The sequence below is a fragment of the Thermoascus crustaceus genome (genome assembly GCF_041956765.1).
Source record: "Thermoascus crustaceus strain CBS 181.67 unplaced genomic scaffold VTN00scaffold_4, whole genome shotgun sequence".
NCBI lineage: Eukaryota > Fungi > Ascomycota > Eurotiomycetes > Eurotiales > Thermoascaceae > Thermoascus > Thermoascus crustaceus.
In genome coordinates this window covers 1353350-1378969 of record NW_027192530.1, presented here as the reverse complement: position 1 = coordinate 1378969, position 25620 = coordinate 1353350, and the positions used below count along the sequence as shown (strand labels likewise).

At 47.9% G+C, this 25620-nt stretch overlaps 10 protein-coding genes across 10 annotated transcripts; 5 read left to right on the top strand and 5 right to left on the bottom strand.

Moving 5' to 3' along the window:
- Positions 1 to 4968: 4968 nt before the first annotated feature.
- Positions 4969 to 5273, bottom strand: VTN00DRAFT_7085 (uncharacterized protein; the record flags this gene model as incomplete). The annotated part of the gene is made up of 2 exons (XM_069433793.1): positions 4969 to 4986; positions 5055 to 5273. The coding sequence occupies 2 exons, from the start codon at positions 5271 to 5273 to the stop codon at positions 4969 to 4971; spliced, it is 237 nt and encodes a 78-aa protein (XP_069287139.1).
- A 337-nt stretch (positions 5274 to 5610) lies between these two features.
- On the top strand, positions 5611 to 5960 carry VTN00DRAFT_7084 (uncharacterized protein; the record flags this gene model as incomplete). The annotated part of the gene is made up of 2 exons (XM_069433792.1): positions 5611 to 5617; positions 5722 to 5960. The coding sequence occupies 2 exons, from the start codon at positions 5611 to 5613 to the stop codon at positions 5958 to 5960; spliced, it is 246 nt and encodes an 81-aa protein (XP_069287138.1).
- Positions 5961 to 7651: 1691 nt separating this feature from the next.
- Positions 7652 to 8649, top strand: VTN00DRAFT_7083 (uncharacterized protein; the record flags this gene model as incomplete). Its single annotated transcript, XM_069433791.1, has 7 exons — positions 7652 to 7671; positions 7740 to 7812; positions 7891 to 7997; positions 8067 to 8194; positions 8247 to 8270; positions 8334 to 8516; positions 8579 to 8649. The coding sequence occupies 7 exons, from the start codon at positions 7652 to 7654 to the stop codon at positions 8647 to 8649; spliced, it is 606 nt and encodes a 201-aa protein (XP_069287137.1).
- Positions 8650 to 9440: 791 nt separating this feature from the next.
- On the bottom strand, positions 9441 to 11362 carry VTN00DRAFT_7082 (uncharacterized protein; the record flags this gene model as incomplete). Its single annotated transcript, XM_069433790.1, has 4 exons — positions 9441 to 10055; positions 10191 to 10275; positions 10739 to 10770; positions 11195 to 11362. The coding sequence occupies 4 exons, from the start codon at positions 11360 to 11362 to the stop codon at positions 9441 to 9443; spliced, it is 900 nt and encodes a 299-aa protein (XP_069287136.1).
- An 858-nt stretch (positions 11363 to 12220) lies between these two features.
- On the bottom strand, positions 12221 to 13044 carry VTN00DRAFT_7081 (uncharacterized protein; the record flags this gene model as incomplete). The annotated part of the gene is made up of 4 exons (XM_069433789.1): positions 12221 to 12251; positions 12352 to 12690; positions 12757 to 12842; positions 12907 to 13044. The coding sequence occupies 4 exons, from the start codon at positions 13042 to 13044 to the stop codon at positions 12221 to 12223; spliced, it is 594 nt and encodes a 197-aa protein (XP_069287135.1).
- Positions 13045 to 13939: 895 nt separating this feature from the next.
- VTN00DRAFT_7080 (uncharacterized protein) lies at positions 13940 to 14973 on the bottom strand (the record flags this gene model as incomplete). Its single annotated transcript, XM_069433788.1, has 3 exons — positions 13940 to 14486; positions 14572 to 14820; positions 14867 to 14973. The coding sequence occupies 3 exons, from the start codon at positions 14971 to 14973 to the stop codon at positions 13940 to 13942; spliced, it is 903 nt and encodes a 300-aa protein (XP_069287134.1).
- Positions 14974 to 16401: 1428 nt separating this feature from the next.
- On the top strand, positions 16402 to 17455 carry VTN00DRAFT_7079 (uncharacterized protein; the record flags this gene model as incomplete). Its single annotated transcript, XM_069433786.1, has 2 exons — positions 16402 to 17282; positions 17338 to 17455. The coding sequence occupies 2 exons, from the start codon at positions 16402 to 16404 to the stop codon at positions 17453 to 17455; spliced, it is 999 nt and encodes a 332-aa protein (XP_069287133.1).
- Positions 17456 to 17824: 369 nt separating this feature from the next.
- On the top strand, positions 17825 to 18159 carry VTN00DRAFT_7078 (uncharacterized protein; the record flags this gene model as incomplete). Its single annotated transcript, XM_069433785.1, has 2 exons — positions 17825 to 17999; positions 18059 to 18159. The coding sequence occupies 2 exons, from the start codon at positions 17825 to 17827 to the stop codon at positions 18157 to 18159; spliced, it is 276 nt and encodes a 91-aa protein (XP_069287132.1).
- A 180-nt stretch (positions 18160 to 18339) lies between these two features.
- On the top strand, positions 18340 to 19549 carry VTN00DRAFT_7077 (uncharacterized protein; the record flags this gene model as incomplete). The annotated part of the gene is made up of 4 exons (XM_069433784.1): positions 18340 to 18380; positions 18449 to 18467; positions 18561 to 19455; positions 19527 to 19549. 4 exons carry the CDS (start codon positions 18340 to 18342, stop codon positions 19547 to 19549), a joined length of 978 nt encoding a protein of 325 aa, XP_069287131.1.
- Positions 19550 to 21092: 1543 nt separating this feature from the next.
- VTN00DRAFT_7076 (uncharacterized protein) lies at positions 21093 to 24724 on the bottom strand (the record flags this gene model as incomplete). The annotated part of the gene is made up of 4 exons (XM_069433783.1): positions 21093 to 21238; positions 21399 to 21785; positions 23559 to 23673; positions 24326 to 24724. 4 exons carry the CDS (start codon positions 24722 to 24724, stop codon positions 21093 to 21095), a joined length of 1047 nt encoding a protein of 348 aa, XP_069287130.1.
- Positions 24725 to 25620: the final 896 nt, after the last annotated feature.

The window sequence follows — 25620 nt, the reverse complement described above, 5'->3', positions numbered from 1 at the left end:
TCGACCCTTTCACTGGCCGGTTCGTCCTAGTCGATGACGGGTCCCGGGGTGCTTCTGCAAGCCAAAGTTTTGGGGCGTTCCGTGGACCCGACGGAGAGGAACATGGAGAGTTTATCCGTCGAACTGGGTGGAGCATGTCCCAAGGTGCCGGGTCAATAAATGGCTACAAAATCGATGCAAGTGTTACACGAAACCTCGACGAGGCACGCCGGTGCTGAGAATTATGCACATCTTAACCATGTTGAGTCACGGTCTGCTTCGTATGCTTCCTATGCTTGCCGTGCTAACTAGGTGGCTAGGTATCCCGCCGTTTAGGAACAGGGGAGCCGCACCGTTCTCCTGTTGAACCGCATCGTTCGAGAGAATCTGCGCAAGGTTCCGCAAGGAAACCGCCATTCTGGAAACTCTAGTGCCCGCGTACTAGAGGCCTTCGTATCCTGGCTAGAAACAGTGGAAAACGCGATCAACAGCTGTGATGTGCATTTCTTGCTACTAGGGAGAACTGACCCCGAAGAATTCCCTCTGCCGCTTGGGGGCCATAACTTTGTGCCGATGAAGCGTTCCTTGTCACGCAAACTGATTCCGTGCAAGGTTATCAGTCCTGTGGAGAATACCAGGTATCGGGCCTGAGCGGGACAGCTTCGACTGCGCCGCAAAGAGGGCCAATATGTTATCTGGTTGGAGGATGATATCCGTCATACTGTTCCCGGTCCACATTCTTGGGCGGCCGGATATCTTTCCCCGCTAGCGCTCCAGAGCTTCGGGTTCTAAAGATTAGTACAAGTCCAATGGTACCAACCATGTACTTATTTAGGTAAATCTAGGTAGGGCTGTGTTCATATTCCAAGTTTTCATGAACAGTTTCTAACGGTAGATAGGCATTATCTATTCATAACGTCCATAACGGCCCGCACTGATCAATCGCCCGTACCTGACGGATGGTGGGCGAACCCGACACCCCAGTTCTTGATGGTCACAATGACCTAGCGTTTACAGCTGTCTTCAGGAAGAAAATATATTCATTTCAGACGTTGCCCCATCCTCCTCCGCAATAATCGAGAAATCTCAAGTTGTCCGTGGTCAGTGATCGTCACACAGATATTCCGTTTCAGTGCGTTTAACTTACCGACAAGCAGGGAAGCTTAAAGCCTGGTCCCTGACCAAGCATCTATGTACGCAACAGGATTTGCAAACCGGCTTCTCTCAGCCGTGCAAGGCTAGGGGGGGGAAAAATACCAGCTCTTCCATTAACCCGGCTCACCTGGACTCCTTCTTTGTTACTAGTTGAGAACGTCGCTCGGACCCGGTATCCGTAACGACGGGCTCAACGACAAGTATCATAGCGCTCTCAACAATAGCTTGCATGCAGAGTTGAAACACCTAACAATGCACATGCCCTTTTTCCCAAAGACACGGCACCCAATCAGCTTGAAACCCGGGCCGAACCCGTTCAAGAAGAGAAAGCCTTGGCGGCTGAATGTCATCCTCAGCCTCGATTGCGTACCTACTTGCATCTTATGGGTGCTACCAAAGCCCGATATTTCCTGCCTTCGAGGCTTCACTAAGAGCCCAGGCAGCGAACTCGTCGTTTCAGTTTTGCAATCAATTACTAAGGTACCTTTCCCAGACTACCTTGTGACCAACCAAAACCTTATCCGCGATAACCCACGCTCTCACTGTCAGAATTTCTTCCCCACTCATCAATCCCTGTACCGTGGTCCCGGGACGTACGTTTGCTACGGCTGAATCTACGACCCCTCTCACCAGGAGACCACATCGTACGCCTATTCAGGTGGGTCTTGCGAACTACCAACTTGCTAAACAATACTAGATTCCGGCCCAAAATCCTGATTTCTAACCTTACGCCCCATTTTTCTGTTATCTCAAAGGCCGTACAGCATTCTGGCGGTAACACGAGGCAGCTCTGTCGCCTCCAGAGGACGGGGATATGCACTGTTTCGTTTCGTTTAGTTTCCGTTCCAATGGTTTGCGGGCTGAGCTTACAGGCGATGATTCTTTTCTCACTGATGCCAAGATCCGAATGTACAGATCGCGTCGTAGATAAAATAAAGCCCGCAGATAAAAAGGGCGCAGATGTCTAAACATTACTAATTACAAAAGGTAAAAATTGAAGTCGTTTTACCACCGCAGAAGTACGTTCTGAAACATCTCATCCCAACCGTCAGAGCTAAACAAGTATGTATTGTACAATTAAACTATCTCTCCAATAACAAGATATACCATACGCGCGTGAAGAAAGACGAAAAAAAAGGAATAACATGACAAAAGGTGGCTTTAATCATCCTGTATAGACGATACAAGCTCCTCGATAGCTCCGGCATCTTTATTTGCCCTTATCATTTGGTTCTAATATGGTGGAAGAAAATTTGGAACCTACCAGGAAAGCACCAAAGACACAGAGATGAAGATAGGATTAATTGCTTAGATTCTCACAGCGATCTGTCTGCAGGTGCCAGTAGGCTGTTCCATACAGTTATTTCTCAATGATAGACTCTTCAGAGGCATGCACTTGATCATTATCAGATATTAAAACTAGTTATTGAAGAGATATCTTCTACAATTGATCCTCCCCATGCTATCACCATCAAGATTATTTTTAAGGATTAGAAGTATGTCCATAAGGTCCAACTAGACTAAGAAGCTATCACAATAGCCCACCGTCTTACGTACATCCGCGTTTCAAGTAACCTTATCCTTCTACTGACCATTCCAGCTAAGGGGGAAATACCTTAACCCTTATCCGAACTTGGCCCACAGTATTTATTGTTCAGTAATGCCTGCACTATCAGTACAGCTTATTCTGTCTCCAAAAGCTCGCTGGTATATAGGATGATTCTGTTGTATGCGGGGTTTCAGAGTCACTTCTTCTTCCTTCAACTCTGCTTGAAACACGGGCGCCGTGACCTCTCGGATAATCACGTCCAAGAAAGCTCTGTTCAATTGTTGTTGACGGACACCATGACGGCAGTAGCTGGCTAGCAGGTCTGACATGAAAACCTATGGGGGGAACGAAGCTTTCAAAAGAGGGATTGCAGTGTTGTAGGTCGTGAGACAAAGCTCTTGAAAAACCGTGAACGCCGTAGCTCATATCAGCATTGCTCTGGGACATGGATTGGACATTATGTGAGTCTCGAAGATGAACGAGAGACGACCTTGAGGTGGCACGGTTGCGGATTGACTGCTCACCGTGTGGCTCGTCAAAGATGGAGTGGTTACCAGTCTCAGAATGACCAATGTCATATACTGCTAAAGTATCCATAAGCGACCCTTTGTATTGGTCTTCACTTGCTTCAACCATACTCCCTGCGCTATACGCACGACCAACGGCATACCCTTTCCGCGGATCGATGGAACCATTACCTCCGCAGCTAGGTACGCGAGAGAGATAGTCAATGCTTTCCTCCCAGACAGAGCAATGTTTTGTTCGCGTAGGATGTTCTGAGTAGGCGATATTTCTCAATCTGTCTCCATGAATCGAACTTTGACAATTACTAAACGGTAAATCTTCGCTGCTTTCATTCCCATGAAGAGATGGAATATTCCATGTTGGGTGGTCGTGATCCATGTAAGGGCAAGCGGATGTCAAGGGTTCCGCATGTTCCCAATTCGAAGGCATCTTTTGATAAGGGGAGTTTGCGTGTAGAGATTCAGGGCACTTAACCACATCAATCGTACTCTGCTCAGCTATTCTCTCGTGTTCAGCAGATGTGATTACCGATTGGGTCCGGTTTTGTGACCACATCAATGTATTGACATTGTTTGGTGATGCACTGCAAACCTTAGGCTTTCTCATTTTTTCCCGTGATTCTGAGATAGCTTTTAGGTCCTCAAGGTCATAGCATATTTTTGATGACATAGGTACGTCTGCGTTTTCGATAGTGTTCCGAGAATATAGGCCATCAAACAGAAGACTTCCCACGTAAGCCTCCATGGATGGGTCGATATCCGAGTCTTCATTGCCTTGACTGGTTTCCGACCACGTATATGGCGTAGCTGACTTGGAAGATACCCCAGGATTATGACTGTCAATACCACCAGCACAGCCGGTGCGCAAAGGGCAAGTCAGCAGAGAGGAAACAAATTCGCCCGGAGCTTGTTGCTGTACCATTGACATGCACAATGTAGTTTCCGGACGGTTGTCTGTGGACAAAGTGGACGCGTGAGACTTTGGCATTAATTTACGTTGTTCAACCTCTCTCAGCTTGTGGTGGTTGTTTTGATTTTTTGGTCTGGCACGCTGAAAATATTCTGAGATTTGTTTCTGGGACTCCAACTCGGTGTTTATTTCCTTATTGTCTGTGTCATCCTTCGAGTATTTCCCTTTACTATCATCTTCAGCACACTTGGAGAGGAACTTCATCTCTGAGAAAGTAAGGTCTGGCACTAAGGAGTGGCCTGTAAGTCTGGGTACACCAACATTACTTTGGGGACATGGAGATTACCTACATTCACGTGGCTTGACCGGTGATGATGTTTTGCCTTTCCGGAAGATGCCCAGTTTGTCATTCGGATTAACCTGATCATAATTATCAGCAGCCTTCTCCATTAAGGGGCATGGCTTCTTTACAGTCAGTCGATTTTGTTTGACACTAGAGGCGCTGAAATTTTCTCCAATCAAGGAGTGTTTCCTGTGACTCTTCCTTGCTAGCCTTCTTTTCTTTCCTTTATCTGAGCGGCGCTCCTTCGATTTTTCCCGTTTTGGGGCTTTGGGTTCGTAGCGATCTTGCCTCGTCTTATGTCGAGCTCGCCTTTCAAATCCTTTTCGTAGCTTTGCAATCGCGGGCCTTGGACTTTTGTCATCAATTGGATGTATTACATGCGTAGAAGTTGAGATACACCTTTCAGCAGGAAGGTTATTTGTCTGCCCGGGCTGCTGTCTGACAGCAGCTTCCTGAAATGAAGAATAAGAGTTATTATAATCGTTATCGCTCAAGACGTCAGACTCATTCACCCGTACTTGATAATCTAATCATGTCTAGTCAGCATCAGCTTCACGGACAGTCACCTTGATAATTACCTGCTTCGTGATTCACTTCCGACAGATCCCTTTGTCGTTTCCGCGACGATACATGCCTATATTCAATATGTGCCTGTGAGAGCTCCGTAAGTTGTTCCTGGTTTGCAATGCGCCTATCCGCAGGGTCCAGGGAGGTTAGGTAGTCCGGATGAAACTGGTCCACGCAATGTCCAACAGATTTATTGTCTACTTCCAACAGCCACTTGTAGGTGAAGTACCGCTGGAGAGGGTCCATAATCCGATATTTATCAACGGCAAAAGGAAGGAAGTTGGGAACATAATTGGCTTATGATCAGTGCATGCGCGCAGTACTCTCCGTTGGCGGCCTGGTAAGCGGATAACGCACTGTCTTCACATCGATGAATTGGCATTTTCGTGGCCAACAGCGATTATCTTTGTGTCTGTCGGTAGGTAGACGGCGGACATAACTTCGGTCCAACTCAGGGAAGAACGATGGCTGAGAAGGATCGGTTCGCGTAGAGGCACCTGCCACAAGCAAGTCACCTGTGTACACGGGGCTCTGTGCAGGTGCCGGCGGCTGTGACGGATTCATCTTGCAAAACGGACTACAGATGGAGGGTTAGTCTAACCACGGTCTGAACAGAGGGCAGCATTGAAATGCATTCCCTCAAAGACCAGAATCCTGTGTTTCTCATTGCTTGGCGGGTGTATATTATTAACAGCAGGAGTAACGCAGCACCTGGGCAGTCCCCTGGGACCAGCACCCACTAAAGTCAAGCTCACCATCGAAACCGCGGGACCTGCTTGCTTCGAGGACAAGAATGCTTCTAGCGTCGCGAAGCTAAATTATGCCCTTCAGCAACACTATCTCCAGGAGATCGAGGCTGATCAGCTCTCCTCTAGGACATCAAGCAGGCTGGGATACCACGGATATTCCGGATATCTCTCCGTGGAGTCGTAATAGGGACGACGTCAGTTGCAAGATCGCCGTGGGCTCTCCGATGAAATTATGTGGATCCCGTACGCAGCAAGAATGCTGAAAATAGAGAGTGGCCCTCCAAAAACGTGGGTTTACAGCAGAAAGCGCCTTACTGCGATCTGGCGGCTTTACACGGCACGGGGCGGAGGCCATAGTCCGATCAATGCAGCCGGCAAACCTTTCTTCTGGCCATCAGTGACACTGGAGCATCTGTGAGAGGATGAAAGACAGGAGTGGCCGACCGTGGCTGCTGGTCTGCTAGTTGCACATCGCTGCGTGTTCAGGTGATCCGCTAGCTCCACAGCTTATCCGACAGTTCTGACAGCTCTTCCGGTTGCAGATAGCTCAAATATGTGGTCAACAACTTCGTGATACTACGAGACTGCTATCGCAAGGATGAAGACTGTGACCTCGAGTTGACGCTGTTTGAGTGGGCGCCACAACAGTGGCCGCCTGCAGAAGTCAGCACCAATGTCGGCGGCTGCGTCTTCCGTCACAGTTCCCATATGTGATGTCTGATGATCTAGCTCATTGCATGACTTCAATGCGGTCATAAAAGCAAGGCTTCGATGCTAAGTCAACCCATCTATCAAGCATTTGCATGCGGATGGTGCCGCAGGAACCAAGGTCTGGGACCTTCGGAAGTCTCCTATGATTTTTGATACGGTGACGGTGGAATGGCCGGATCTGCTCAGTGGTGCCCCCAGAATACTGGCCTTCTGTGTTCATCTCTTTTGGACAGGGCCAGTCTGTATATGGTCACAAAGCAGAACAGGCTTGCCTTTATACCACTATGCACAGCGCTGGGTATCTCTGAAATCTCGCACCGACACTTTACTGGATGGACCTGGGGCAAAGGGCGAGTCTATGTACAGCAGCTGATGTACAGGCTAAGTACCGAAACTGGTCCGTGCAAGCCATGGGGTCTCAAATAGTACATCTTAGTCCATCGTGCACATCCAATCCTCTCTGCGCCAAGGGCTGTCGAGCTCTAGATGTTCGGTGCACCATGTCCAGCCATCCTGCCCCTCTTCACATCCACTCCACCGGCTGCCCATCACCCATGAGATAGCCCTGGGATGAGAAGAGAACAGATTGCTTGTATGGATCAGGAATGAGGTGTGCGTCAGCCGTTGTTAGCGCCTTCTTCTTCCCCAATCCTTCTTACCGGCTGCTACCTTAGGCGGCTTCGAGCAGAGTTTTACCTGTTACGCCTTCGACGGGTCTTCCTCTCGCGATTTGCTACTGGGCTTTATCTCTTTCCCAACCCCTCCTTGATCCGCTGTTGCCTTCTCGCCTCCCCGCCGTCGATTCCGGGCTCGAACCTGCGCGGCCACTTTCCCATCGGCGTATTGATTTTCTACACGCCAACAAGATCAACGTCTCTTTTTGCACAGGTTTTCTCAAACATTAGCCGCGTCTTGTTGAGTTTTAGGGTAGGCGGTAGACACGCTTGTGTGAAGCTTCTCATCCCCTCATAACTCCTTCTGGAAGCGAGGGCATTATCCCCAACAAACTCCTCCCACGCATTGCCGACAACGCCCTCTGCGTCGACTCTACGCTTTTTTTTCTAACTCCTCTGCTGTATTTGAAATGTTGTATTTATAAGTTTGACATGTGCTAACTGTACTGAAGGCTCGTTCTCCCCTCAAGACCGGTGGTGAGAGCTCAAGATGTCCAAACTTTTTGTCGGGTCTGTCTATCAGTCTCTTTTCCCAGTCACTCCCAATTCTTTCCTCACTGACAGTGGTGTGAAAAAAGCGGCCTAGCATGGCATACAACGGATGAAACCCTGCGCCAGGGATTCGAAAAGTATGGAACGATCGAGGAAGCTGTCAGTGCTTTGAGAAACTTGAGACGACAATCTTTTCTTGTTTGTCTATGTCTAACTCTGTTTCTATTCTATCTATAGGTCGTCGTCAAAGACCGAGACACTAACCGCAGCCGCGGATTTGGCTTTGTCCGGTTCTCGAACGAGAGCGACGCAGAGGCTGCAATGAATGCCATGACCAATCAGGAGTATGTTAGGGACTGTTCCCTTCTCTCAGAATAGCTTTTGCATTAGACCACAGGCTGACGCTTTGGCAGATTCGACGGCCGCGTCATTAGAGTTGATAAGGCATCCGAGCGCGTGGGCCCGCGCAACGATGGCGGCTTCCACGGCCGTGGCGGATACAACCGCGGTGAGGGAGGTGGAGGCTATCGCGGAGGTTTTGGTTCGTATATAACTATCTCTTTCAGTTACAGATTACTGAACATGTCATGTAGGTGCTGGTAGTGGACATAGCGGTAGTAGGTCTCTCCATCTATCCAGACCATGAATCTACATGGTCATACAAGCAAATATGCGGCCAGTATGGACTAACCTTACGCAGGATGGGGTGGTAAATACTCAAATGATCAGGGCCATTGAAGTTCATGAAGTCCTTCACCTACAGGAGGAGCCTTGTGTCCTTGCTAAACGAACATCAGATTACGGCCACATCGGAGTTTTCTCTGCCTCGAGAAATGGATATGCAAGAGAAGAAAGGGGAGATAGTGCGAAAAAAAAAAGACATGATGAAGAAAATTGAAATATCATAGCCTTGACGGAAACCTAGCCATTCTGCTTGTCACTCTTCTCGTTGAAATATTATGCGAGTCCTACGGATTTGCATTGAGATGTGATTGATCTTTTACCTTCTTATGTACCTTTTTCTTTCCTGACACTCAGCAGCCCAGTTGTAACGCGCAGCATCTTGCTCCTATGACTGTACTCGTCCGTTGCATCCAGTTCGAAGTGATCTTTGTCTTCATATAGTTTAGTTTCGACTCACGCATTTAACCTGACGGCTGCAACCCTTGCCCCCAATCACGAAATGTGCTTAACTTTGCGAAAACTTCTCTTGTTGTTCGACATCATCTTCAACTTCCCATTTTTTTTACCCATCTCGTCGTCCTGTTTGTGTTCTTGTGTTTAATCAACGCCTGGTCGTACCATGCACACGTCTAGCGATCATGAATAGCTATCCTTTGTTTTCCTCTCTGCGACAAGCCCGTAAACGCATAGGCGGCTTTAACGTCTTCCTCGCGCACCCTGCGGACTCGATGCCCGTTCTATCCGCTCACGTTGAGAGGGTATAGAATGTAATCATATCTTCTCTAGTGGATGACAGAATAGTGGCTGATGTTTAAGGACAGATTAGAGCGCGCAACATGAGTAGACATGGTTCAGATCCGGTGGTTACTTGCTGAAACTAGGTGACAGGACTAGAGAAAGCACGGAAAGATAAGCACTCATTCTCTGCATGTCGTATTGACCGATCTATCTTCCACGCTATTTGATAAGGCTCTAGAGTATCTAACTGTGATGATCTATCATCATCTAACTAAAGATGGGACATTTAACGTCACCTCGTATCGTCTCCAGACTTTAACCTCGTTCTAAACCAGGCGGGCGGGCATTGACATACACAGTTACATTCATTCATTCTTCGGAAACTCATCATGTGTCTGCGTCTGCGACGGGTCGAAAGTCCTCTTCACCTCGCCCTCAGCCTTCGACTCCGCGGCCTCTGCCTCTTCCTTCTCAAGCGCTTTCACCCGTCTCACCAGATCCGTGACGTGCCCGTCAGCGCTGCCCAGCCCGAGCCCCTCAAGCGCTTTCTCCAGGAGGTACAGGTACTCCGTGTTCTTGCCGCTCAGGCCACGGCTAACACTGATGACCTTCGCGACGGCAGCGGGATCGCGCTGGGCGGGGTCGCGCAGGAATTGGGAATTCGTGGGAAGGCCGATGTAGACCATGCACGTCATGGGGGACGGGTTTGAAGAGGAAGAGGAGGAGGAGGGGAGAGAAGAAGGCTGGAACCGAGGTGCTGATCCTGGGTCATCGTCCCCGGCGGCTGTTGATGATACTGGGGTCGTGGATACGGTGGAGGCTGAGACGGGGGAGATGGGGTAGAAGGGCGTGTAGTGGACCGTGTAGCCGTCGATTTCGCGCTCGTCTAGGTAGTCATGGACTTCCTCTGCGTGGGATGCGGGGATGTGGTATGCTGCACCCCAGACGGTGGATGTGGATGAGGTTTCTAGGTGTGCTTGCTGTTGTTGGTGAGATGATGGATCAGTTGGTGCAGTGATGACTGTCAAAACAAGAAGGGAAAGGGGATGGAAAGCATGTCGTAAAGAGCTATGTTGTTTAAGAAATGAAGAGAAAAGTGTATGGGAGAAACGTACGGGATCACCTAATGTCTCCCAGAATGATCTTTCGATAACTGTCACCACGCGCCCGGGGGACTCGGGGGTGCCGCGGTGATCTCCACTATGGAAAAAGGCGTCCGTTAGCTCTTTATCTCTTAGGTGGTAGACAATACCTTTCGGATATTTATAGGAAACCTCCAGGATCCTATTGAAGGTCGCACAATTGCTACCCAAGAGAAAAGGGGGAAGGGAAAGATAGATTTCTCGTACCTAGCCTTGATCGGTAAACGAGATCGATTAGATTAGTGACGGAAACCTTGAGAACCGGATGGTAGGGAAAAAAGCCGCATTGACGCAGGGAATCCCTGTCATTGGGGGATACCCCAGGAAAGATAGAAATACCAACCTGCCAGAATCTTCGCACGTAGCCCTTGATGTAACCAGGCACCCGTTTATCTGGACCAAGAAGTCAAGTTAGGCAAGGACTGCACTTCGAGAAAAGTTGATTATTTTATCCATAGTTCTAAACGAGGACAGTTTGAAACAGCAAGATGCACTATTGGGGAACTAAAAGTCCCACGTACCAAAGTGCGGAGGCGGTTTCCATATCAAACTCCTGCGCAATGGTTAGCGTTCCATTCTCTGAATTCAGATGGGATATTTCTATTTATAAGCAAACGGTGTATATGGGAGCATCAGAGATAACAACAGAGCATTCCATAGGAGGTACTAAAGGAACCACGTACCCGTAACCGAAGACCCAGAGATCTCCATCAGGGAAGTGATTCCGCCATGTGCGAGTGTTCGAGGGCGTATGAACTGCTCCTCGAACAGCGGCCGTTGTCATGATCCAAAAAGCACTAGAGGAGTTATGTTAAATTCATCAATCTTCAACCGCGGCCGAAACCCGGATACTCGCTCTATGGTTTGAGTTCACAAGCGGCGAGGTAGCTGGATAGCCGCCCTCGTGGGAACGGGGAAAGCCGATTGGCGATGTGCTGCGCAGCCTAGAAAACAACAATCATATATGGGAAACTCACATTAACCTGAAACGACAAACACGAAGATCCCGCCTTCTCAGCTACCCTCGTTATCTCAGTACGATCACCGCCGTCGTTCTTCCAAGAGGGGCTAAATGGCGACAGATGTCCCACTTTACTGGCCACCACTTTGTAGTGTTTGTAGTGTTTGCAGTGCCCCTCCGTCATGCGGCGGTGTGGCATCAAAGCGTTGACGTCTGCGAGTCAGATCGCCAGTAAGCCCGAGTCTTTAGGGTAGGGATTCTCAATCTGGTATATACTTGCAAATCGCTAATCTTAAGCAGATGGCGAGCGGGAAAGTAGTGGATCTTCGGGATTTGCTCTCTAGAAGACGCTTCCCCTAACACTTGAGAAGCACTTTGACCCGGGTTTTAAGGCTCAGATTACCGCCAGCGGTCAATTAACAAAGTGCAGGGTAACATCCTGTTAATGGATGTGATCGTGACTGTTGGAGTTCCTTGGGCGGATGTCACCTTTTCCACGCTTTCAGAATGCCCCCGGGCCATTCTTCTGGACTTCCATTTGTGGAAGCCATTTATCGACTTCAAATTGACACATGATGCTGTCATATCTTAAGAGTACCACAGCACTACTACTATGAGTAGAACCACCTATCTTGTCTTATAAGTACACTACCTATCCTGGCTTTCTACACTTGATCTTTTTCTGCATCCGTTGCTTCCCCAAACTGATAGATCTACCAGGGAACTAGACTTCATGCATACATGGCACAATAAAGGCAATCCCACAAAGCTCACAACGCGATGTCGAAGTCAAGTGTTATACATGAACGTCTTGTCTCTAAAATTGGCAGTTTCTCAAGCAGTTTCAGCTAAGGGCGTTCGGAATCCTCGATACACTACATTTATGGAACAAAATATCGTCATACACTGATAATCCCAAACAGCGTTTAATAACATCTAAAATAAAAGCGACAAATCAGATCCTTGTACTTCTTTTCGCAAATCTATGTCTATTTTTTACTACCCCTACTCGTTCTTTCTTTCTCAACCGCATTGGAGCTAATCATTCGCTGGGGTCGATTTCATCCTCAGCACTTTCAAGAAATAGTCAGTCGAAAGTGCTTTAGAGCGACAAAAGTGCAATTTCGAAGTTCAAAGCGGATGGATGGCTTCCACTGTGAAGGGGCACATTACCTGAGCTCGAGATTGATCGCTTCCGACAAAATTATGTCCCTGGTATCTTCCTGCGCAACACGGAGCCAGGCATCGACGACAACCATTTGAGATTGAACCGATTCAAGCTGTTGTTTCAGCAACTTTTCCCGCTGCTTGTAGTCACTCCGCTGGGCCTCAAGTGTCTGCTGGAACCGCTGCCGTTCGTTGTCGAGAGTGTCTTCAAGCTCGTCTGCGTGGGCTTGAGCCTCCTTGACCTCGTTGGCTAAGCGTTTCTCATGCTCTTGGTGCTTGATGACGCTGAATGCTATCTTAACCGAGTCCTCATCGCTCTGCTGCTTGCGCAGTCCCTTGGGATGCCTACGTGATACTATTAGCACTCCGTATTTAATCGTCCATTTATTCTTAGAGAAACACTGTACTTACTGCCACAACTGGCGAACAGAGCCCAAGAATTTCTTGTATCCAGATTTCGAGTTTAAGGTGCTCTCGTCCTGCTGATGGTTTTCGTCCTGTTGATAATACGTCAGTTCCTGCGGAAGAAGACGCAAGGAATAAGGGGAAAGCTACCCGAACCAATTGATAGAAGCCATCAGTATCCATCTTTAATTTTGGAACAGAGTCGATCTTTCGGAGTTCGTTGGCGGACGTATCCTGACGCCGGTTGTTACGACCGAAAGCAAACGTAAGATTGTTGGGCTTGAATGGAGCCATGACCTTTATGTCCGGTGATGAGGTAGATTTGTATGTTTATGTTGTTTGGTCTTTTGAGGAACGGATAATCAGAACGAGCGTACTCTGTTGAAGGTAACGAAAGTTTAAATTTATAGTATTCTCAGAGACGTTGAAAGCAGTTGGTTGTGGAGAGAAAGATCGAAACTGATGGGAGTTGCGGGAGCTCGTTTTTAAATTCAGACTATCCCTTTGTCTTAAAGCACCATGGCTCTGTAGACAGGAATCAGCATAGCGCCATGGTAATGATGTGATGGCCCTTACAGATATAATGTGTACCTTGGTTTTGAACTCGTATATGTTCAGATCCGGGCACTTTGGATGCATTCCATAGATTCCACGAAAATATTGGGACTAGGTACATTGGGCTTTCCCCATTTCGACCGTACAAGCTATAGCCCCTTCCGCGTGAAATACGGTCGTTATGCGCTTGGAACTAGTGAAATTTGACACAATATGTGTCCTTAAATACTTGGTAAGCTTGATATAAATGTGGTATAGGAGATATGCCATTTTAGAAATGACTGCGAAGATGTTTCCAGTGATATGGAAGACCCACGGTAATACAATTTAATTACCCTGAATATTCCACAGCATGCTGATCATAGAATGGAATAAAGAAACTGCGCTACAGTGATTGTCTAGGTCGATGTCCACATACTATGCTTAGTTTATTCACATGTCAGAGGCCTTGCTAATAATCCTGGACCTTCTACCAGGAAGGGTTTATCCAGCTACCCAGCAGGTCATATTCATAATAGGTTTGGAATATTTTTATGATGCCTTGCTACAAATGATGCTAGTGCCATTGAAAATTAGGCCAATAATGATTCCGAAATACTCAAGTACATGGAACTCCCGAATCCATAGCCAAAGATTACCGCCCTTCCTTATTGTCTTCCGGATGGAATGCCCACATCTTTATCTCGATGCTTTCCCTTGGATCATGGTGCTGGGTCTCAGGGATCACAAATGCCGAATGTGGCAGAGTTTCACACCCGCTCCTGCTGTCAAATTGCTTAAACACCAATGGCTCATTCGGCCTCTGCTCATGGAGGTAGTACCACTTGTGCTTCCGATTGAAGCGCACTCTATTCATTTCAGCCCAGTCGTGTGGAAAGATCATCTTGATTGGGACGAAGTCCTCTTCTTGATCAACGGTTTGATAATCACAGACAGCCAATGGATCCCTGCGGACGGTCTTGAGAGGGCGCCAGACATTGATGATCTGGATACGCCAGCGGAGGAGGTGTTCGAGTTCATCCTTGTCCCTGATCTGGCTTTGGACGCTATGTCTGGCGCCAGTGGGAGAGAAGTCGGTATGGACGCTGTGCGCGGGCGCTTGGTTGTTGACATGCTGCCGCTCGTCCTTAGAAAAGCAACGGATGCGGTGAGTGAAGACGATAGTTTTGGTAGCGCCAGTGCTGCATTGAACGTTAGATGCATCGATGTCCTGCAGTTTAATTGGAGCAACATTTCATCTTTTCCACTCGAGTAAATTGTACTTACATCTCCTTGACCAACTTCTCCGTCTCTGGGATCACAATCTCTTTAAGTTGCGCTTCGTCGGACCAATCGCTGACACCGCTGATTTCATGATGGACATACTGGAATCCATGAATGTCCAGTGTGTATTTTTGCTCCTCCCCGCGAATGTCCTGTATGACAACATTCTTTGGTTCCTCTCTTTCCTTGGACATTTGTTCAAGCCGCAACTTGGTCTCAGGAAGCCGCCAGTCAATAGGATCTAGCGGCTGGCTGGATTTTTTAAAGTAGACAAGGTCAGTTGACACATCGTGTTTACCTTGAGCAGGCACCTTTATTTCTGGTGTAGTCTATTAGCTCCAATGAAGCTTTGCCAGATGCGGAAAGTATAGTACCAGTCGAAGTAAGAGTTGCTGCTGTTGCCATAATTTCAGGTAATTTGTATAGAACAAACCTGGTCTCCACTTGAGGGAAAGTGGTTTCCACTTTTGCTAAGAACGTTGGGTGTATGTTTTGTATGATATTACAACACCTTGGAGGATCTAAGCGATGTTTAAGGATCTATATATACCTTATTGTCACCTACCCTCCCGGAACACGCGTTATCCGACAGTCATTTATGCATGCACAAACCAATCCACGTTCATGCCGAATCAACCAGAGCTCCGGTTCTCTTGGAGACTTGGAGTCGTACCTTTTTTGCAGATCGATACCAAAGCAGTGCTGGGAGGAGGCTATATAAAGGATCGCAGCGCACGGAGCCGTGTAACAGTGTGTCTCCTAGGCTCTGTAGGGCCTAGTAGGTACTTGGCTGCTTAACCCTCTCTAGTAAAAGGTACGAGATACGAGATAAAGCCCGATATCTTAGCATGGAGTGATCGTTGCTGATTGGACACACTTATCACTCCTTACACAGTACTCTGTACCCAAAGTCCCAAGCATCAAAGACCAGACTTACATTCATTATCTTGCGTAACCCTCGATACATATTGAACTGGCGGGGCGACTAGCATGACGCGTTGCTTGACGCTGTCTGCATCTCAATCATAAATAACACAATGTTTAAGCTGACCAGTCTGAATACCACGTAGGTAGTTATAAAATATCGAAAGGAGATCGGACCTTGTGGGTGAATTAACACGTCTTGTCAACATAACGGCCACTCAGGTCAACATGACAGCTTGTGCAAGATATTTTAGCAGTTTTGCTGAGGCCATAATGCTGCTCAAAATCAGACATTGCGTTGTTTTCCTTGGCTAGGGTGGTCATTCGGATCATAGCTGTAAACCCGGTTGTGCTGACAAACCAATAGATATTGCCCCAACATGCCACAAGTCCCTCGCGACTCTAAAGTCAGTATCACATGTTTTTTGCACTTTGATGTTGTCGACGTGTGGAGTAGAACTCAAACTGACCCCGTTCGAAGCCCTAAAAGCATGTCGCTATCCGCATCGGAACCCTTCCTCGGAGATCCCTTCCGTATTGGTCGGGCGCGTCATAGTGGAGAAGCCAAAACAAGTGGAGAATAGGAACGGGATGCTCCATCAACTTTCAAGACTCCAACGTGAAATTGATGCAGCTGGCTCCGATGTGATCCAGGAAATATTATCAGAGAACATGTGTGCAGCTCTCCCAGGCTCTTCTTTCATGAATTACTTTGGATGATTTGACTCCAAGCTTCTACCTTCAGCACTTGCTTCATTCACAGCATCTGAATTGGCTCTTCGAACTTTTTGTGATTCTATTGTCTGTTGATTGCGCTTAATAATACCCCAAGCCGCAAGTATTGCTTTTTTCGTTTGGTCTATTTGTTCCTCAGTTTTAAGATCAACCACCGATCAACGTGCAAAAGTCATGGCCGCCTTTATTCGCCTCATCAACGCGCGTCTCAACCCTCCGGCAGACCCGACAGGGGTCTCACTCGAAGGGAAGACCGTTCTTGTCACTGGTGCGACCAGCGGCTTGGGTCTTGAGGCCGCTATTAAGTTTCTGAATTTGGGTGTCTCCACGCTGATAATCGGTAGCCGCAGCATGGAACGCGGCAACCAGGCCAAAGATGAGCTCGAGAGGCGCACAAATCGTCCCGGGGCAGTGCAAGTGTGGCATCTTGACATGAACACCTTCAAGAGTGTGATCGAGTTTGCGGAGCGCATAAATAGAGAGATTCCCCGGCTGGACGTTGCGTTGCTCAATGCCGGACTATCCCACCGCGCGTATACTCCGTCTCCTGAAGGATTCGAAGAGACGCTGCAGGTCAACGCGCTCTCTACTGCCCTTCTAGCGCTGCTGCTTCTTCCGAAGCTGAGGGAGAGCTCCTCTAAATCGGGACCCGCCCATCTGACAATCGTTTCCAGCCAGCAATTCACGCGTGTCAAAGCGGAGAGCCTCAGAACGGAGGGTAACCTCATTCAGCACCTGAATGACCGGCAGAGGTTCAGTGGTGGGAAGCAATACGCGATTTCAAAATTACTGGTGGAATACGCTGTCAAGAATATCGCAAACCTCACGCGGAATGACGATGGGACGCTGCAGGTCATCGTGAACTCAGTAAGCCCCGGTCTCTGCGCTACGTCTCTTGGGCGGCAGTACAATAGGCCCCATGAGAGATTGGTAGTTTGGATTCTGTTCAAAATCTTTGCCCGTACTCCGGAGCAAGGGAGCAGGTCACTTGTCAGTGCTACCTTTCAAGGTCTTGAGTCGCATGGGAAGTGCTGGAGGCATGACGGATATGTTGAGTAAGTGACACCACTTACATACAATGAACCAAGACGCAGGCTAATAACTCTTCAGCGAGTCTCGTACACTCACCGCTGGGCAGGAGGGGAAACAGTTCCAAGAGAAGGCTTGGAGAGAGATGGTTGACATCCTCAAAACTAGGGCACCAGAAGTGCAGAACGTCGCGGATTAATGAATTATGACGAACTATTTCCCCTGTATTAAGCATGGATTATGCTCAGTTCTATCGATTTTTGAGATATCCCCGTGAGTCCGTATATATAATAGCTGCGACCTCATGGTCCTCAATTTGCTTGTTATTTCACATTAGTCATCGACCCATGATAATTCTCCAGTCATGTTTTTTCTAGTAACTGATAACATACTGTACAACGGGGCGTCGAAATGTGCCCCGAAATAAGGATTCTTCGAAAGCACAGTTGTACAGAATCAATACTATCACACGATCCCAGTTCGGTTCAGAACATGGTAACCACAATTTAGCAAGTGACTGTTGGCTGCGCTGAGTTAGGGGATAGATAATAACAAAGCACTTCTTTTCATGCCCAACGGTGCAGAATACCCCAGGTTACGTAGTGTCGAATCGGGCTGCGGTGTACACCGGCAGCTCCACCAGCGACGGCGACTTGTAAGGCTGCAGTGCGGGTTCGGGAGCGGGCGTCGCACCTTTGAACTTAGCATCTTTGGCGGGGAGCATCGAGAGAACCATTCGCGAGGTACGTTCCCAGTATCTTTCTGGACCCATGAGCGCTGAGACTGACAGCCCAATCACTAGCCTGGCGCAACCGAGCGTTTCGCTCCAGGTGTTCGCTCCACCAGACGAGCGCCCGACAGCTCGCGGCTGAACTCCTAGCAACGAACAGCATCAGTCGATAGAACCACGAGCGCCAAGGGCCACCGTGCCCAAATCAACTGTCACTAAGACTTCTCTCTTTTACTTTCGTTCTTCCTCTAACTTTCTCTGTGTCATCAAGCACACCTCTCGAATCTCAAAGGCCTCAAAAGGCCTTCTGATCGCTCAAAGGCGCTCCGCGAACCTGCGCGGGGTTCGCTACGATGGCGTACAACAGTGCCTACAACCCGGATGCGCTGCCTGCGTAAGCTATCTCGAGACTTGGAAGAGTCCTACAGAGGGAGTCAATGCTAACAATCAAGTCATGAACAGACACGCAGAACCAGAGCAAGTATGTGACCACCGTCGGAAGCACCATCATTACCTCGTGCCGCGTGTCCTCCACCCTCATCCTTCCCAGCTAATATATGAACAACGGCTATAGGTGGCCCAGATGATAAGCGCCATGGAGTCTTCACAACAACATAAACAATCTCGACCGCATGCCCACAGTGTATCAGGCGGAGCCCCTCCACCCCGCCGCTTCTCCCCCGCTTTGAACCCCGCCCAACCTCATTATCATCACTCTCAGCATTCTCAGCACCCTCATCCAGTCGAAACTCTACACCACCGTAATGGCAAGAGCTCGCCTGCCAGCGCCCCAGGGAGATACAATAACCAAAATTACCGATTTCACTCTCCACCACCTCACAATTACGGCTTCGGCCCTCCCCCAGCTCACCCTGCGCAGAACCGCCCACCTCCTGCGTCCCGCCCTCCGACATCTCCAAATCCTCCTCCACTCTCTGCCCCCGATGATGACCCGCAACAGCTCTTTCCCCTCTTTCGTGCCGCAAACGTATCAAATTCAGGAGCTCTCACAGAGGCGGAGCTAGGCTCAGCTCTGGTGAACGGTGACTACACTTCCTTCGACCCGAACACGGTCAAGTTGATGGTCCGGATGTTCGACCGGAGCGGCACTGGTACAATTCGGTTCGACGAGTTTGTCTCGTTGTGGCGCTACCTTGCTGCATGGAGGGAGTTGTTCGACCGGTTCGACGTGGACCGCAGCGGGCGCATCAGTCTGGGGGAGTTCGAGAATGCCCTGGTCGCATTCGGGTACCGTCTCAGTAGATCATTCGTGACCATTCTGTTCTCCACGTTCGAAAGTAAAGGGCGGAAAAGGACCGGCCCCGGCCTGGCGCCGGGCAAGGCGGGCATGAGCTTTGATTTGTTTGTACAGGCATGTATCAATTTGAAACGCATGACAGATGTGTTCAAACGTTACGATGATGATCGCGATGGTTACATTACAGTGAGCTTTGAGGAGTTTTTGACCGGTGAGTTCTGCGAGAATATTCTCCATGTCATGTCTTTCGATTCCGCGACTGATGCCGGTTTTTATTTACAGAAATTTTGCAATTGCAAGGCTAGACGCTTTCCTCTGCATGGCCCACACATACCCCAATGTCATTATCATGCTCTTTGATACGTTAGTTGAATTCATGAAGCAGTCACGATACGCTTGAAATGAGCTTCATTCGGGTACATTGCCTTTGTGCGTACCTTTCGTAGTAGAAATACCGACTTGAGAGCTTCCCAGTCTGTATGACAAGTTCTATGCTGTACAGTATATTAAGGTAAGGTGTCATAAAGCTGAAAGGATCCGTCTCGGCCTTTCTGCCTAGAAATCAACTTCCATGGAATGCTATTGCTTCTACAAAAGTGGCGAAACGTTTTTTTTAAGGTTTGCTACTAAGACTCCAATGCTATGTAAACCAGTTCTCATTTCGATATCTTGGAAGAAATCGCATCTACCTATCCACCTTCGCTCATAGCCTCAGAATCACCGGGGAAGGGCGTGTTGTAGGCGGAAGAAGCAAGCAAGTCCATTCATGAATACAAGTAAATGCCCTCAGCCGTCTGTCATAGCCGGAAGGCTCTATATGGACGTTAAACTTGATTAAATAATAATAATAAATGCCCTCAGATTTTGCTGGGCCCTGGGATCTCTGGGGCCGACCAGCACCCCATCTTCATTGTCCTCTTCCATTTCAGAATTGCAGAGTTGACTGAAGCTTATGGTCGAAATGTCAGTGAACCACTCTGATCAAGTAAGACGTTGTTAGCTACTTACGTGGGTCTTCTGGGTCTTGAATCGAATCCGACAGCTCTTGGGTTTCTAAATCGGGACATCCCTGTGCTCCCCGGCCGCTATCTGAAACATGCGGTTCCAATCGTCCATGGCTATCTGACAATCAGGGCTTTCCTGTTCCCTTAGCTTGTCGATAGTGACGTCTAGAAAAAGGATTGAAGATCGCCTGGTTGGTCGCTGGCAGGTCCATCTCCAGAGCAAGTATCTTTTCCCCTTAAACAATAAATACTTTAACCAGCTCTTGAAATATCCTTTCAACAATTCTTGTGTAGGGTTCTGCCTGAGTAGGAATATATTGGGGGAGGTATTAGCTCTACACCAAAGTTTTTGAGACAGGTCATCCAATTCAAAGTTTCACAGATTTGAAGCTGATTAGAAGTGCAATGTTAACCTGGCCATTCTGGCCAGAGCTGTGACACCACCATCGTGCATTGTCTCTTAGAGAATATAGAGACTGAGGTAGTCCGTCCCACTTCCACCACAAGAGCAGGCCAGTCGTTACCTAAGTTTATTCTTGTAACTTTATCCATGATCAATTTCTCGAGTCTCCGTGACGCTATGTGGAGGTTTGTTGAAATGATTAGCAATATCATACTTGTAAATCAAAGTCCTTATAGAATTTGGCTGCAAGCCATATATATATAATATATATAGGTATGTAAGATAGATTCTGAGCAAAAGTAACCGAACCACTTCCGGATTAACCTCGGTCCTGATTTTCGTGTCTCTTTGAGACTATGGATTGGTTTATGTCTGATATTTGCTTACCTTTGTAAGATTTGTTCGCCCTGGAATATTCTAAGGCACTTTAAAAGAATTTTCTCACTGCTCGAAGCCATCTGTGACCAAAGAAGGCGTGTCTCCCTGGTCACCACGCACCGTTCTATCGAAGTTGGACAAGGGCGGTCTGACAGATGCCGTCTGCCGACGGACCTCTGCCTCAAAAGTTTTCCCAATGAGTGAGCTGCCTGGAATGCAGAATATAGTAGCTTCTGTCTGGTTTCCTCGCTTTTGGTCCCTGGCAGAGTTTCAAGTCTGGGAGGCGAGAAGAATGGACAGTAGCTTGCTGGGCTTGGTTCATCTTTAGCTGTCTCTGTGCGCTAAATTATGAATATAAAAGAACTGAACTGAAAAATAGAGCGAGGCAGGCCTCTTCGTGATTCTCTCGCTCTAATGAGCGGGGGTTGAACCAGGCCTGCCGTTCGGCGGCACTCGAGAGCATGCGTTTATCGGGAGTGATGGCATTGGAGTTCTGAATCTTGATCTCCCTCGTCTCAGATTCCTCCTTGATCCGCTCAGCCAACATGCTCTCTTCGAGCTGAATGAGGGCAATCGCGTCGAATGCAGCGGGGCGTTCGGTCTCCTCTGCGCTTCCGGATGCGACCTCAACGGACGCAAGAGGCACTTGTTCCGTATCAGGGTCAATAAGAATTTCAACGCCGACTCCTCGGCGGCTGATCGCACAAAGAGGAATTGCCAGTAGGGGTCCTTCATGTCTCGGACGAGAGACTTTGGCTTTAGGGTGATCGAGCACGACTTTTGGCCGGCACCTTTCATGTTTGTAAGGACTGCCTGGCGCAGTCGTTGATAGGCTGTGCCTGTGTCGCACTGCGACTAAGTGACCTTGACTCTTAGCTTGTTTCTCTTCTTCTCGTTAACAACGACGTCATATTTAATTTTGCCGATTTGAGACTGCCTCTCTGTGTCAGAGCAGTTTTGAACTTCTGAGCCCCGTGGTAAGAAAGGCTGACAGAAGAACTTGCAATATTGGAGCAACGTTGGCCATTCTAGGAAAGTTGTTCTTGGTAATAGATTCAATTAATAGTCCTAAGCTGAAGTCAACAGATATATTCAGAAAGCAGCCTCATGGCCTTGATCCACAAAATCGAAGCATGTAAGCCCGGATTTCTTCCACTCTCCTGTATCAAAACTGTCCATCCAACAATTCCAGAACTTGGGCCTGCTTGGGCTTCTTTCTGAGAGGCATTTATTGGAAGATACAATGTTCCCTTCCGAGATGCTGACACCAACTGTAGTGAGCGTCGTCAAATGAACTGTGAAGCAATGGAGACATAAGAACTTGCAGCATTCTAGGAAGTGGAACTCTGTATCTAACCCTTTGCGGTGGTGATAATAATAAGACAAGAGATGTTTCAGTGAGAATATACTAATAATAGAAATTCCTTTGCAATGGTACTGTGATAATCTCGTCCGCCGGTTTGAGAATGGTATAGAAGGACAGTATGCACTTACAAGGCTTTATGTAAGTTACTTTTAAGCAGATGCCCTGCTTTAGAAAACTTCCGTTGATCACTGCAATTTGGTTTGTGGAGAACCAATACCTGTCAAATGCGGGATGCATATACCCATTGAGCAAGAAGCCGTTTTTGCCTTGCCTATCCTTCTAGAAATTAGGGCCGCTCAGATGCTCAAAGAATTGGTTTGTCCTTGGACTTGACTTGATGATATCGTCCATGTGACGGTTCAGGGAGTAAGCCCTATTATATAAGGTTAAATAAGTTGGAACGTTTACCACCCCATTTGGGGCATAGAGAAAAAAGAAGACATCAATTGTACGCCTTCTTATGTTGAGGTACTGATCGCCATACACTAACAAGGTGTCGACAATCGACCTGAGGTCGCTGGTGGTATTCGTAAGCATCGAAAACGGGTTCTGCTTCTCAAGGATGAAACTTTCCAACTGTCTTCTGCGGATGATTTGGATGAATTCCCGGCCGTTGGGGAAGACAGCACTGGGTATCAAACCCAAGCTGCTCATCACTCAGCCGCAGATACTCAAGAATAACTGAGACAAAATTCTCCCCGTCTTCCTTAATATTGAATAGAGGTGATACCATAGAACTCAGTCAAACACCCACAGTTGCATTATAGGCAGGACTTGATCACAGATATTAAAAACATGTCTTGCGGCTTTGGAAGAAGTTTGCGGCAAGCCACAGGATAGACTTGGAAATTTGTGTTGTGGCATTGCACAGTTCATGTCAGACAAGCCACAATAACCCCCCTAAACACAGTTATCTATTATACTAGCACCCCAGACTGGAACTAGTCCCTTTTCCGAATTTGCTCTTCAGCAATCGTGCAGAGATTATCAAGATCCAGACGTCATTTAGATTTCTTCCTGGATGCACAGCTGGCCTGAACTGTCTTGTGATAGGGGCACCTTGCGTTGGGAGTGGATTTGGTCTGGGAAATAACTTGTTCCCTGTTTGGGATAGCGCTATCGCGGTCTTGGTAGGGGAGGAGAAGAAGCGATTGAACACTTACCAGCACGCTCCGATTCAACTGGACGACGTTCCTCGGGACGAATGGGAGCGTATGGGGCGTGCGAAGGGCCAGCACCAGAGCCAGCACCACGGCCATCGCCATAACCAGGGCGAAACTGTAGCAACTGCTAAACCAGCTTCTCATTCTAAATAGATTCAGTCCAACTCTCCATTGACTGATAGTTGCAGGCTGCTTTAGGCCCAACGGTTTCTGGCGTGTTCTCGGTAGATATAAGCTCCTCACTAATCAACAGTAAAGTCGGTATATTTCGCATCTCCAATTAGCTAGGTTGTAAAATGACACTGCAGGACTTTTGTTAGCCACTTAGAAGTCTTGGGAAGAATCCTAAGTTCATCTGTATAATTCATTGAAGAATCCTTTTGAATCTGAGAATTTTCTCCATTGGAACTTCTCACCGCAGCTAATTTCAGCAAGTGACATCTGATTGGCATCTGATTATCTCAGGAACATATCAGTACTATGTGATAATTATATTCTTCCAAGACAGCTGATATCTGACGATCGTAGAGTGGGTTGCTGTATATGATCAATGGAGTATCTTCTGTATGTATGTGTCCATTCGTCCTTTGCGTATAGAGTCAATGAAAAGAAACTATAAGCAAGGGGGGAGGGAATCTGTTGGGTGGGCCACTAAAAAAGGCTATATAAGACTTGCTTCCGGGTTTTTGAGACGGGATGATTTCCCAAGGTTGGAGTCCGCCGCACCTCCAGGGTTTTTTGTCTGTGGCGTCTTCGCGCGCACACACCTGCTCTGCGATGATGGATAGCATCGCTCGCAGCACCGGAGGGCCCCAACATAAAAATTTGAGCATGTGACGGTAATTTTCGGGATCGAGGCCGTTGATGGTGCGGTTAGCGGCCTCAACAACTGCATGCCAGGCCTCATAATGACCTCTTTGATGATATGTCTGCACCAGATAGACCGCACACTTGTTTTGCATGACGGATGCGACCACGGAACTCATGCTCTTGGCCATAACGGTATTGTGGGCACAGAGGAAGTCTATCCATGAGGTGAGCAGAGTGAGTTGCCGGAGCTTTGCAATATTGAATACCATCTTGCGGGGGGCTCCGGGAGCCTGGCGGAGGGGGAAGACCAGGCCACGGGACAGGTCCGCTTGCAGATGCTGGTAAACTTGCTGCATAGCGTCGGTGTACCCCGTTCACACTTTTTTAACAACGCCTTTGAAGTTTGTTTGGGGGGGATGGATCTCATGGCTTGGTCAGCATCTCTTGCACATTCTCGGCCAGATCATTCTGATGAATAATTTTGCCCTCGGAGTCAAAATGGGAGAGCGATGACGGAGGAGACGAGGTGATGGGTGGGCCACTAGAGATGGCTAAATAAGAATTGTTAGCTCAATGAACAGGCCTTCATTAGACGGAGGTTCACCAGGTCGCTTGATCCTTGTTCATTGCCACTTTAAGATTTTTCTGAACCAACACTTCATCGCTGATACTCTCCTCCGGAAAATCATCTGTGGCTCTCCGTTTAGGAAGCATGTGTCTTCTTAAATAAATTATCAGCACACTCAAACCAAGCTTTGATAATATCATTAGCATTGCTTATGATTTGATGGCATCTATTCTTGTTCTGTGATGTTTTCCAGATGTTTGTGCAATGTGCACTTGCTCATCTATTGGGGATTGTTTGAAGCTGTTGTGGAATTGTTTCAATCATCTTCTCTGGGTTATGGTGTTACAGCGCAGCCTAGGATTAGACTGAGTCAGGATGAGGGGAAGACTACCACGTGACTGGATCACCATGATCCATGAAGGCCGATCCACCACGTGACTGGATCACCATGATCCATGGACTATGATCCATGGGTTGTGATCCAGAGGCTATGATCCTTGAGCCATGATCCATCGGATAGGTGTTTCCGGACAGAATTCAGGATGTATATAAGACGCTCCTTAACCATGGGGATTAGGACCCCGTGGTCAACTCAAATAGCAATCCTAGAGTTAGCATTGCTAGTAACGACTATTATCTATCTTTTCCCTTGTCTTCTGTCCTTCAAGATAAACCCAACGGCCC